Genomic DNA, 14,343 nt, shown 5'->3' with positions numbered 1-14,343 from the left:
GGGGACAAGGCCGACGGTAGGAAAATAGTAATACTGATCTCTAAAGGATATGAGATAGCATCACGCATCTCCCCGGACTCATAGGCCTAACAGCTCAACCCATAAGCACAAAAGTAGGTGCACTCTACGCTGCCACAAGTATAAGAAAATAAAGTCGTGTCTTGACTAACAGTTATAATTTTTGGCCTAGTGGTAAGTGTTTGATTCTAAGTAGGTGCACTCGCTGCCACAAGTATAAGAAAATATGGTTGTTTCTTGACTAACAACTATAGATTTTGTCCTAGTGGTAAACATTTGATCTTAACAGACAGGTTCGTCCAAAAGGTGTTGGTAAGAGAAAACGAACTCCTGAACATTGGTCAAATATTTACATACTCAACCAATTCAGATACCCCTTGAGGACATATATTTTATGGTCTTACTCTTACATGCGAAATAAGATAATTGTAGATTGAGTATTTTAACAAAAATTATAGCTAGTAATAATAATAATTTAAATATTTTAAATCATATAAGAGCTTAAATGTCCCCATATGGGTCTGATCTGGGGCGGGTCTGGATAAACCTGTGACCCGCTTAAGACCCGTTTAGATGGGCTAAATCCACCCCGCCATGGAGAGTTTAATACGGGATCGAGTTTCGACTCGGTACATTCTAATCCCTAATTGTAATATTTTTAATTCATATAAATCAAACTCATGACATTCACTATGATACCAATTATAGAATCGAGTATATTTCGATTTTCCAAAAAATATAACCAGTGATAAAAATGTATAATACCCAAGTATCACGGTTCGATCGCCCTCTAACTGATTATTGCACCTATGACTTATGATCATAATTTTGATTTCTATTATTTAGGTCTAGAATTCTTTTGAATTTTTAAACTACGGAATGCCAAAAAATAAATTATGCGATCAATCAAAAAATTTAAAATATTTTTAGACTCAACACAACTTATAGTTAAAACTGATGAAAAGGATGATGCATTCATTTTACATGGCTAATTTCTTCCAAGAATTAGGTATTTGCCACTAAATTTAAGGAGCGGAGGGGTAACATGCATTAGTATGATCATTGAAATTTACTCAAAAAAAATTCAATAAAATTTACATAAATATCATAAATAAACAAAAAAATATGCACATATTAAATGGTATTTGAGTTACATAAGAAGATTTTTAGTGAAATATTATATAACTAAAATAATTTGACTGAAAAATATTTTTTATATTTCTTATTTTTTTTACTTATTTTTTCGTGCACGTGGTAAAAATATTATATATTATGATATGTTGGATTTATTATTCATCTTGATATATTTAATTTTTAAGAACGAATTTTTTCAAACAAAAGTTTATGATTTATATATATTTCAGCTCACCAAAATTATAAAATCATGGTTAAACCTTGGTCGTAATTATTTTTTCGTGTGCATTATTCAGGACCCATTTAATTTAATTATTTAAATTAATGATGATATATTTTAAATCCATTTCAATCGCACACGTGGGTCAATTAACTCCTTGAATTATTATTTATATTATTTTTTGAGTGAATTATTTATATTATTTTCATTCTCAAATCTTAATCTTAATCTCAATCTCAAAATATTAATTATATCACTTTTTCAGTAATTTATTAAAATCAATATGAATAATAAATTTTTCTGTAAAATATTATAATTGTTATAATATGATAATTAAATTTAATTGTTATAATATGATAATTAAATTTATATTTATAAATGCGTATCATTATTTAAAATATAAACTAACATAATTTGTAAAATTAAAACAAATCCCTTATTCCAATTTTTTAAATGCATTTTGTAATAATTTATTTATTACAGGCATAATACTTTTAATATGCAATAGTATTACATATATGACTTTTTGTAACGACTATGAGCTATCCCGATCCTGGGCTCCCTCGGAGGCCTTGTCCCATCTTGGGTTCCCACTGGGGCCTTTTCCCTCACGGGCTTTCCACATGAATCATTACTCATAAGACTCTCCACACCAGGTTGGTGGAGTGTTACCTCCCTAAATTTCGAACCCATGACCACCTGGCATTAGTACATAGTTCAAAAAGACTTGGTACCAATTGAGCTACTTTTGTAACGACCATGGGCTATCCCGATCTTAGGCTCCCTCGGGGGCCTTGTCCCATCTTGGGTTCCCACTGAGGTCTTTTCTCTCACGGGCTTTCCACATGCATCATTACTCATAGGACTCTCCACACCAGGTTGGTGGAGTGTTACCTCCCCAAGTCTCGAAGTCATGACCTCCTGGCATAAGTACATAGTTCAAAGAGACTTGGTGTAAAATCCAAGATTTTTGCATAATCGTGATAATATTTTGTAATTTAATGGTACTTGGATTTGCACAATTTTTGGGTATCTATATCATTATAAAATGTAAGATTTGCAAGATTATCTACAGTTAGTGGATAATTATATCGTGTATAATATTTTTGGAGCTCGAAATTTAAGATAATATTTTGTATATATTTTGAACTTGTGATAAATAAATAGATCATGATTTAAGAAATTAAATAAGAAATTTTTGGATATAAGCAGGTAAATTTTTGATATATAAATTCAAAGTTGGAAAGATTATACCAGAAAGAGATATAAGATTTGAGATGATATAGATTATATCAGATAAAGATATAAGATAAGAGATATAGATATTTGGATAAGAATAATGAGATAGAAAAGAGATAATAATTATCTTAGATTCAAGATTTAATTCAGAGTTTAAACGAGGAGATAATATGCGATCTCGATAGCAGTCACCCCCTATAAATAGGAGAAGCTTTCATTCAGAATTTATACCTCAAATTTTCGAGTTTTGCTCTCCAAATTCTGCACGAGTCATCAAAATTCTGTCCAAGTTAAGAAATTCGTTTCTCTCGCTCGGGTACTCGGAATCCGATCTCCGCCGTTCAGAATGTTCTTCCATATGTTTCGAACAACATATCCAAATTTCGACCAAATGCAACGGTTAGTTTTTCGTTTATAGCCTTCGCAAGAAAACTGCTCAGATTCTAGGCGGGAAACAGCATACCTACGGTTTTTCATCCATAAACAGGTTAACAGATTTTGAAACCCGATCTCTACCGTTCATAATTTATTTGACGTACTTATAAACGTACTGTGAAATTTTGAGCCCGATCCAACGGTTCAATAAGGCACAAGAATTTTTCAAGACGGCTGATTTTTCGGACGATGGTGCTGCTGCGTTTTTAAAGTGTCAGTTGCATGATTCTTCTATGGTTTTCGAATTCTTCATGTGTTTCTTCAAGGATTAAGGTAAGTGGGCTTGTTTTAAAGATTAAAATTCGTTATGCATTTTTCTTCGTTTTTATGAAAATACGGTCGAGTACACCTTCTTCTTCTACTCTATTCTTGTGTTGGTTGTCATGTGATTTTGGACACTGTGAGGATTCGGCTGTATATGGGAGGGAATCCCAACCATGATATGACCCTCATACGGTGGGGATATAACCGATTCGGCCTCGCCCTCTTAGAGGAGTAAAAATTAGGGACTGATATCAGTAAACCATAGAAAGTTGAGGAATCTCAGTGTCTGGTCAATGTTATGCATGTGCTACAAATGATGTTATGTAAGTCATGTGATTTTTGAAATTATGCATGTTGTTATATTGTGCTCGAACGACCCTCACTTGCTGAGTATTTCCCAAAATACTCACCCCTTACTCTACCCTCCCAAGATAAATCAGAAGAAGAAATAGAGAAAGAAGAATCGGACATCAGTTTTTGGACTAATAGTAGACGCATGAATAATTTTAATTAAGAATATGTTCTTATGAGTTTTAATTCAAGTTATAAACGCTTCCGCAGATTTTTATCGTTTTCAGAGTTACTATTGTAAAGACGATTCCATTTTTATGGTATATTTATGATATAAACTGGTTTTGGTTTATACTGTACTACGAGGCCTGTTGTTTAACAATTATGTGATTGTTGAATAACGCTGGTGTCGACTAACCCCGGTCTCGGGGCGTGACATTTAAGTGGTATCAGAGCCTCCAGGTTCATAATCCAGCTGGGAAAATTTTACCTAAAAAAAAAAATCGGCCAGATTTATGCAAAGAGCCGATCCAATCTTCTTCGGAACGACCCAACGAGTAATATTCACAAGTTTGTGAGACATGGTTCGCAAATGCGAAATTTCTTCATTTAGACCTTCAAAATCGATTTTTTGCCGTTTTAGGAAAGTTTCGTATATCCTATAACTTTCTGAAGGAAATTTCAAATTCGATTCCGTCAGTTGTTCTGGAATCCTCTCGACGTATCTTTTCAGTACATATGTTTATCTCGAAACCTTCCATTTTTGGAAAAATTTCTCGGAATATCTCGTTCAAGGCATTTCTTGTAGTGCTTATCAGATTTTTATGGAATTGGATTAAGGAAACAATTAGTATTGACCTATATTGTTGGGATTGTACCTTTCTGAGATAAGTTCACCTAAACTTATGACTTAAGATAAAATATTTGATTTGGGAAAATAAATTATTTATGGAAAAAAAAAATAGTATGTGAAAATTTGAGATAAGAGGTATAATAAGTTTTGAGTATTCCAATATAGAGTTGATTTTGGGCAATAGTTAAATGTGTGAACATTAATTTGGGTTCTTAAGAATGCTAAGCGTTAACTTTAAATATGTATGATTTTGGGTTATCTTGTTTAAATGAGTTGGGAGACAATAACTTAAGGTTTAGTAATTTATATGAGTTGGGAGACAATATCTTAAGGTTTAGTAATTTATATTATTTTGGGATAATTAGTAGATTACGATCTTATACGAATAAAATAAGTTATGAGATATTGCTGGATATTGAGGAAAATATAGCATAATAAGTTTTGACATTCGTTACGGTACAAAGAATGATTCAAGAAGAAAGACATTCAATAAAAAAAAATATTTTGTGTTAGAGCTCTCTAAGCTCATGATCTTGAAGAAAGTAAGGTTTAGTGCAAGTAAGATATAGCACAAGAATTAATTGAGGATTAATTTCATTCGTACAAGGTTGAATAAGATTTTATTTTATGGTAACTGAGTTATAATTTTTGGGATTTAAATCAATAGGTTATAGATTGATATTGAGTTAAGTTTCAAGATTTTATATGAGTTTTAAGTTTTGAGATAGTAATCGTGATATCATCATCTATTCGCTTATATTCAGCGTCGACTTGATTCAAAGCATTTGGTAGATTTCGACGTCATCATATGGATGTATTGGTTATCTAAGAGCAGTGCAATAGCAGATTGCCGGAATAAGAATTTCAAACTCCAAATCGCGAACCAATAAGAAATCGTGTATCATGGCAATGCCAAGAGACAGAAATGCATGCTTTCTGCTTCCCAGACTTGGAAAGCCATAAAATCGAGCAAAAAAGTTTACCTAGCAATGGTGAACGAAGTGCATGAAGAAATTGAGCTCAAGCTGGAAGATACCCTAATAATGTGAGAATTCCCGAACGTTTTTCTAAAAGAATTCTCGGGATATTCTCGGACCACGAGGTTGAGTTCAAATCAATGTGGTTCTCAGTGCTGCACCAATTTCAATAGCATCATACCGAATGACGCCAACTGAACTCCAGGAGCTAAAAGAACAACTCCAAGAATTGCCAGACAAGAAGCAATTTCAACCGAGTATGTCTCCATAAGGAACTCCAGTAATGTTTGTGAATAAGGAAGACAGAAGTATGATATTGTGTATAGATTATAGAGAACTCAATAAGATCACAATCGAGAATAAATATCTTCTTCCAATGATAGACAATCTTTTCGATCAATTTAAAGAAGCTACAATATTCTCCAAACTCGGCCTGAGAACAGGCTACTACCAATTGAAGGTCAGGGCTGAAGATTTTCCCAAAACAGCCTTCCGATAGATACATGCATTATGACTTCACAGTAATGCATTTTGGCTTGACGAACATGTCGACAACCTTCATAGATCTAATGAACAGGGTGTTCAAGTCATTCATTGGCAAACTTTTTACCGGTGATCATCGAGGAGATCCTCATTCACTCACCAAATTAGGAAGACTACAAGGAGCATCTTCGTCTCACTCTTCATAGGCTAAGGGGGAGAGAATTATGTGACAAGTTCAAGAAAGGTGAGTTTCGACTACAGAACGTCACTTTCTTAGGTCACATAATATGCGAAACATGAGTATTTGTGAATTCCAAGAAAGTAGAAGCAATCACAGGCTGACCAAGACCAAGGACAATGATAGAAATTCAGAGCTTCTTAGGATTGGCGAGTTATTATCGGGATTTGTCCAAGATCTTCCCTCAATAGCAATACAGCTTACAAAACTCACAAAAGAACTCTAAATTCAATTGGAGTAAAGAATGTGAGAAAAGTTTTGAAACTTTAAAGATGAAACTTGCAACCACAATGGTGATAGTGCTGCCTGATGAAGGCATTGATTTTTTTTCAATTACGGAGATCCGTCAAAGAAAGGTCTAGGATATGTGCTCATGCAAGAAGGAAGAGTAATTTCTTTTGCATCAAGGCAATTGGAACTGTATAAGCAAAAATATCCAACTCGAGACCTTGAGTTAGCCGCAGTAGTTTTTGCATTAATGAAGCATTACCTTTATGACGCCAAGTGTGAGATCTTCACTGACCATCAGAGCCTCGAGTATTTGTTCACGCGGAAAGAATTGAACATGAGGCAGAGATGATGGATTGAATTATTTGGACGTAACGATAAGCTACATTCCAGGCAAGACGAATGAGGTAGCTGACGCTTTAAGTCGAAAAAACATGGGTAAGATGATTCTAGCCTCACTATCACGGCAATCGTGCTTTAAGAAATCGTTAAGCAAAACCAGTTTCATGGTCTTGATGGGAAATTATGATTTAGTATGAGAAAAAGAAAAGAAAATTTGAGATTAAAGTTTATGGGAAACGATCAATTGAAATTTTAATTTTTATCTTTTAAGATAATACTTTTGAGGTTTACTTTAGATTGACCGTATTGGGTTATAGTTTGACTTTTGGGAATTTACATTACTACAAGTATTTGGATATAAAACAATAATAATTGGGAATCAGTATCTGCATTACATAGTCGACATTAAATTTAAGACATGATTTTGGGATTTATATGGGATTGATTATAAGACTAATCTCGATATTAAATGTTCAATGGAAAAGTTGATATTAATTTTTTTGGATTTCAGTTAGAGTTACATTATTGGGCTACATTTGGATTCAAAAGGTTTTATTAGGGTTTTATTATCTCATAAGATATATAGTTTATCAAATTATGATTATGAGATATGCGACTATTGGGTTACAGTAAGTTTTTGTAGAATCAATGATTCTAATAATTATGGTTCAATAGAAGTCATATAATTGGATGCAGTAATAAAAGTAATAATAAGAAATTATGATGTTACAAGTATAATTGGAAGTATGAGTAAGTCAACACTTTGTTATTAAGATGTCTGACAAGAATAACTGTGATATGATTTAGAAATTTTAGATGATTTTCTATTCATACTGAAGGAAAAGTCACTTGGAAACTAGAATAGAAAATAAGTAAGCAATACCAGTACCTCTTCCTAGACCAAGCCAATCCAATTTTCGAGGACGAAACTTCCCATAAGGAGGGAGGGATGTAAAATCCAAGATTTTTGCATAATCGTGATAATATTTTGTAATTTAATGGTACTTGGATTTGCACAATTTTTGGGTATCTATATCATTATAATATGTAAGATTTGCAAGATTATCTACAGTTAGTGGATAATTATATCGTGTATAATATTTTTGGAGCTCGAAATTTAAGATAATATTTTGTATATATTTTGAACTTGAGATAAATAAATAGATCATGATTTAAGAAATTAAATAAGAAATTTTTGGATATAAGCAGGTAAATTTTTGATATATAAATTCAAAGTTGGAAAGATTATACCAGAAAAAGATATAAGATTTGAGATGATATAGATTATATCAGATAAAGATATAAGATAAGAGATATAGATATTTGGATAAGGATAATGAGATAGATAAGAGATAATAATCTATCTTAGATTCAAGATTTAATTCAGAGTTTAAACGAGGAGATAATATGTGATCTCGATAGCAGTCACCCCCTACAAATAGGAGAAGCTTTCATTCAGAATTTATACCTCAAATTTTCGAGTTTTGCTCTCCAAATTCTGCACGAGTCATCAAAATTCTGTCCAAGTTCAGAAATTCTGTTCTCTCGCTCGGGTACTCGGAATCCGATCTTCACCGTTCAGAATGTTCTTCCATATGTTTTGAACAACATATCCAACCTTCGACCAAATCCAACGGTTAGTTTTTCGTTTATAGCCTTCGCAAGAAAACTGCTCAGATTCTAGGCGAGAAACAGCATACCTACGGTTTTTCATCCATAAACAGGTTAACAGATTGCGAAACCCGATCTCCACCGTTCGTAATTTATTTGACGTACTTATAAACGTACTGTGAAATTTTGAGCCCGATCCAACGGTTCAATAAGGCGCAAGAATTTTTCAAGACAGCTGATTTTTCGGACGATGGTGCTGCTGCGTTTTCAAAGTGTCAGTTGCATGATTCTTCTATGGTTTTCGAATTCTTCATGTTTTTCTTCAAGAATTAAGGTAAGTGGGCTTGTTTTAAAGATTAAAATTCGTAATGCATGTTTCTTCGTTTTTATGAAAATACGGTCGAGTACACCTTCTTTTTCTACTCCATTCTTGTGTTGGTTGTCATGTGGTTTTGGACACTGTGAGGATTCGGCTGTATATGGGAGGGAATCCCAACCATGATATGACCCTCATACGGTGGGGATATAACCGATTCAGCCTCGCCCCCTTAGAGGAGTAAAAATTAGGGACTGATATCAGTAAACCATAGAAAGTTGAGGAATCTCATTGTCTGGTCAATGTTATGCATGTGCTACGAATGATGTTATGTAAGTCATGTGATTTTTGAAATTATGCATGTTGGTATATTGTGCTCGAACGACCCTCACTTGCTGAGTATTTCCCAAAATACTCACCCCTTACTCTACCCTCCCCAGATAAATCAGAAGAAGAAATAGAGAAAGAAGAATCGGACACCAGTTTTTGGACTGATAGTAGACGCATGAAGAATTTTAATTAAGAATATGTTCTTGTGAGTTTTAATTCAAGTTATAAACGCTTCCGCAGATTTTTATATTTTTCAGACTTACTATTGTAAAGACGATTCCATTTTTATGGTATATTTATGATATAAACTGATTTTGGTTTATACTGTACTACGAGGCTTGTTGTTTAGCAATTATGTGATTGTTGAATAACGCCGGTGTCGACTAACCCCGGTCTCGGGGCGTGACACTTGGTAACACTCCACCAACCTGGTGTGGAGAGTCCTATGAGTAATAACGCATGTGAAAAGCCCGTGTGGGAAAAGGCCCCAATGTGAACCTAAGATGGGACAAGGCCCCCAAGGAAGCCCAAGATCGGGATAGCTCATGGTTGTTACACATCATGTCTCCTATAGTATTTTTGCAACATTCAGTAGGCATTCCACTAAAACAAAAACATCTTTTTGCGCCGTCTAAATCTGCTTTTTCCACAGCACGCATTGCACGCCGCACAATTAAAAGCTGTTGAAAGCTGGAGGTTATCGACAACACGTTGTGCACGTCGCGAAAAATAACATCAATAGTAGTATGCTCATCGTGCTTTCTATAGGGTGCAACAATATTAACAACACACACATGAGCACACTTCATCGAAAATAGTTTACTCAACGTGCTTTTAATATACGCCGATGATTCCACGCTGCTGCGAAAAGTTACTTTTGTTTTGGTATTCTATGTAACATTGACTATATATTTGTCTTGTGGTTCATATGTGATTGGCCTTAATGTGTGTATAATATAACAAGATTTTGAGCACAATAAGAAAGATACGAATGTTTCGAAACTTGTATTGATTTCAAATACAATGTCAACAAAACCTGAATAAATGTCTACCATCATATTTTATAAATCTTATTATATTATTTCAAAAGAATTAGCATTTTTAGTTAAAATTTAATTTTTAAAATTCAGAGGTCTTNTTAAACAAACCATGAAAAGAATGACGAGTAAATATCGGAATTAGCTAGGAATGTAACACATCCAATATTATTGATGTACGATCTCAACATGCACATCCTCCTCTTTGCTCCGTTCCAGAAATTGATTCTGGCATTCGCTGCAGATCACTACAAATACATGTATATAAAAAAAGATTTTTTTTAGTTTATGAATTAATTTCTATTCCAAAATAGTATCTTATTTTATGTGAAAATACAGAATTTTATATGAAATATTATCCTAGCATAATTACTCGTGAGATAAAATTCTATTATGTATATATTTAGATTTAGGTAACACGGTGTTCAATTTTGTACTTGCTCCACTAAAATTTCAAAATTTGGTTTTGATGCACTAACTTTCAGTTTTCGGCAGTTTTTGTCAAATTGCTAACATAATACTGGAAAATATTGACATGACAGTGAAAAATGCAGACATAATATCGAAAATTACTGATGTGATTTCGAAAATTATTGACTTGTCAGATGCTAGATCAACAATTAGACCAAATTAAAATAGTTAAAAATTAAAAGTTTGTGTAACAATATTTATAATTTTTTTAGTGAAATTAGATATGATGATTCAATTACTTATATATATACTCACCAATGGGATGGGATTTCTTCATCAAGTTCCCATCTGAAACAAATAAAATCAGAGCAAAGAGAATAGATGATAAGATCAAACAAGCTGCTAATAGTGATCGATGCATATATTTTAATTAAAAAAAAACAACTAATTTCCATGAATTTTTGTTGACTTACATATTCATCGGTGGATCATTAGCAAGTGCAGCATTGGCTACACTAGTGAAAGCAGCATCTACATTGTAATCTTCCTTGGCCGACGTCTCGAAATATGGTATGTTCCCTTTGGAAATGCACCATTCTCTAGCTGTTTTCTCAGAGACCTGTTGAATTTATATTTATACACAAGGGAACACGAAGAGTAGAAGTTTTTGAATAAGAAATCCATACTTACGACACGGCTGTTTCCACCGTCTACGTCGACTTTGTTCCCGATTAGCACGAAGGGGAATGTCTCAGGGGATGCAGGACCAATCTGCATGCATATTTTCATGCTAAAAAATCTTAATTAAATAGATATATAAAAGAATAAAACTGTATGAATCAATGGATATTACACAAAAAACCATAAAAATCAGATTCAAGACATTAATAGTGATCACCTGCTTGAGAAATTCTTTGTACCAATTTTGAAGTGTCTCAAATGTTTTCAGCACGTTAACATCGTACACGAGTATACAGCAATCTGCTCCTCTGTAGAACGAAACACCCAGGCTTCGGAAACGCTCTTGTCCGGCCGTGTCCCATATCTGTTCGGATCCCAAGCTTCAAACATAATTTTTTGGACGAACTAAAACTCTCATTTTTAGAAATACTATAAATAAAATTTCAAAACTTTTCATTTTGATAAATGATCACTTGCCGGATCGATCGTCTTTATTTCAAGATACATATGCGTATAGCGAATTCGAGGTTTGTTTACATACTTGCAACGTGACAAACTTTTCGTCGATCGCCAGCTCTTTGGTGACAAAATCAGCACCAATTGTTGCTTTGTGGAGTTGATTGAATTTTTTCAATACATATCTGGTGCACAGTATTTGTTAAAAGACTACCAAATTATAAAAATCAAAAGCTGATATTTTGTAGATATATATTCTTCAGAAATTTACTTCACAAAAAAATTAAAAATAACATATGAAGGATACTGATTCATCAGAGATGTCTTTCCCACCCTGAAAATTGATCATGAAAATAAATAAATAAATATATTATTCTTTAAAAAAAAAAACATATTGAAAATAAAACGATGATTAAAAACCTTACCCGCTGTCACCAAGGAGAATGATCTTGAGCAACCTTCTTTTTGGCATGGCCATAGTTTCTTCCCGCAGAAAATATGAACAAGAATACCAAACGGAAAGAAAAGCTAGCTAGAGTATATTTGTATTCTTTCACTAATTTCTATTTGATTATCCTTACGTATGATATTCTTCAAGTTAACAAATTTTTATTATTATTTTTTTATGAAAAGACTAAAATTCCTATTTCTTCATTTGTTGAGGAATCGTGCATCCCATTTCCCAGTTGNGGGCAAGTTTTCAAGTTACCTTTATTGAATGGATCAGTTTGTGAGTAAATGGACTTCACCTGTGTGATTGGAATCACGAATTGGCTAATTATGTGTTAGCCAAATTGCTGATAACAAAAATATAGAAGTAGGGAACGAAAGCAATCTCATAAAAATACAGATAGAGCGGCATCTTCAGGAGCCATCTTTATCTAATTATACTCAATATATCAATCTATAAATGAAAAGTTTTCAAACCACTGTTAATGAGTAAATATATCTATGTTCGGCAGAGAGAATACATCCTTTGGGCAGGTCTTGTTGAGGTCTCGGTAGTCGACAATCAAAACATTATACGAAAATGAGCATACTATTGAAAGTATGGATATCGTGTATAAAATAACAACAATAAAACGGTAAATCAAACCGAGTCCTGTACGAAGTACAATTTTCTTAAAACAGATTTGTCCCCTCCGACGGTACTTCGAGGATCTCGTCGGACAATTGTTTCCCAAGATACATCGGCAAAACCTTGCAGCAACTTATTACGAAGTAACTACACCGACGAACCGAAAACATACATTCACTTTATCACCGAGATTTAACGGAGACAAAATGGAAAGCTAACAATATGAAATGCAAGAGAATGATTGAAAGAGATATTAAGTGTAAAAACCAATTTTATGCATATGAGGAAATGAACACACTATTTATAATCCCCAAAGTGCACACCAAGAGTCATGCAAGATTAATTAATCTTCCCATTAACTCAAGAATATGAAGAGTCAAAAGTCTTCAATTAACTCAAGAATATGGAAAGTCAAAAGACACTTCCATAATAATGAGTTACAACTAACTCAAGAAAGTGGAGAGCCAAAAGACACTCTCATATTCACGAGACTTAATTTTTATTCAAACTCTAAATTCGATTGAAATTTCCAACATTATGAACCTATCAGACCCAAACTAATTAAAGAAGAGTTCAATCAAGTTTAAATCTTTTCAAGCTGGTGACAAATTTGGAGCAAAACTCATGATCTGATAATCACTAATGTAACGCCCCAGATTTGACGACTGTCCTCACAGTACCAAGACAAGTCTTTCCAGCGTGCTTATGTCCTCACTCACATGCACCCTGGAAAACTTTCCATGGGATCACCCATCCCAAAATTGCTCCAAGTCAAGCACGCTTAACTTTGGAATTCTTATGTGATGAGCTATCGAAAAGAAGATGCGCCTTCTTGATATGAGTAATACATATCAAATCTTTTAAGCCCTCCTCAACTGCATAGTCCCATACCTGAACAGTTTCGGAATCCCTCTTCTTCGGGTATAAGATCGGTTCATTCATGTTCCCTCCGCCTAGAAACCTGTCAGAAGCAGCTCATTGTCCGTGCAACCTCATGGCACCGGCGATCACCCTCCGACTTTTTCGGCCCCGGGCTTCACAACTAAATAAAAAAGTGATGATTCTGGATTTCGAAGCGATGCAAACTCGGAAGGGACCGATGTGTTGCAGCTCAAGGATCCAGAAATTTAGCTCAAAGAAGCTTAAAACATGCTGTTCTTAAAGACTCTAATGCAGCCACTATTATGAGCCCATAGCCTTATCGTACACTCACTGTTTACATCCATGTGAGCACAGCTGAGAAGTCTCTGATCACCTATTGAATGTGATGAAACATATCAAAATTGTAAATCTAATATGTTAGTGTTACCTCAGCGATGCTTACATAAATGTGTACGGTGGATGTACAACTTCAGTTCATGAAATTATTGACGATGTTCCATATAATTTTATCATCGCGAAAGATCACGACCAAAAATTGTTACCATGAAATTAAGTTTAGCCAAAGTACCACAGAACTTTCCCAATATGATGGACCATTTGGCTATTGCCCTCTCCCCAAATTTATTAGCAAGTTTTGATCGTGATTATTGATTATATATCGTATTAATGATTTTTATTGATTACAGAGGCATCAAATTATTTGTTATTTTATATTTTTGAATTGTTATAATAATAATAATAATAATAATATTGACGATTCCCAAGATTACACCTGTACTAACGAATATATACCAATTAATATTTCCAGTCGGGACTCGA

At 33.8% G+C, this 14,343-nt stretch overlaps 1 protein-coding gene across 1 annotated transcript; it reads right to left on the bottom strand.

Annotated features, from left to right (window-relative positions):
- Window positions 1–10,106: 10,106 nt before the first annotated feature.
- LOC140964908 (ras-related protein Rab7-like) lies at window positions 10,107–12,229 on the bottom strand. Its single transcript, XM_073424894.1, has 8 exons — window positions 11,990–12,229; window positions 11,872–11,898; window positions 11,650–11,749; window positions 11,326–11,472; window positions 11,118–11,198; window positions 10,901–11,046; window positions 10,743–10,775; window positions 10,107–10,264 (listed from the first exon to the last, which is right to left on the bottom strand). The coding sequence occupies exons 1-8, from the start codon at window positions 12,040–12,042 to the stop codon at window positions 10,201–10,203; spliced, it is 651 nt and encodes a 216-aa protein (XP_073280995.1). The 5' UTR covers window positions 12,043–12,229; the 3' UTR covers window positions 10,107–10,200.
- Between the last annotated feature and the right edge of the window lie 2,114 nt (window positions 12,230–14,343).

Source organism: Primulina huaijiensis, chromosome 18 (assembly GCF_012295235.1).
Source record: "Primulina huaijiensis isolate GDHJ02 chromosome 18, ASM1229523v2, whole genome shotgun sequence".
NCBI classification, from domain to species: domain Eukaryota; kingdom Viridiplantae; phylum Streptophyta; class Magnoliopsida; order Lamiales; family Gesneriaceae; genus Primulina; species Primulina huaijiensis.
Note: the sequence above shows the minus strand (reverse complement) of the source record. Positions and strands in the feature narration are given on the sequence as shown.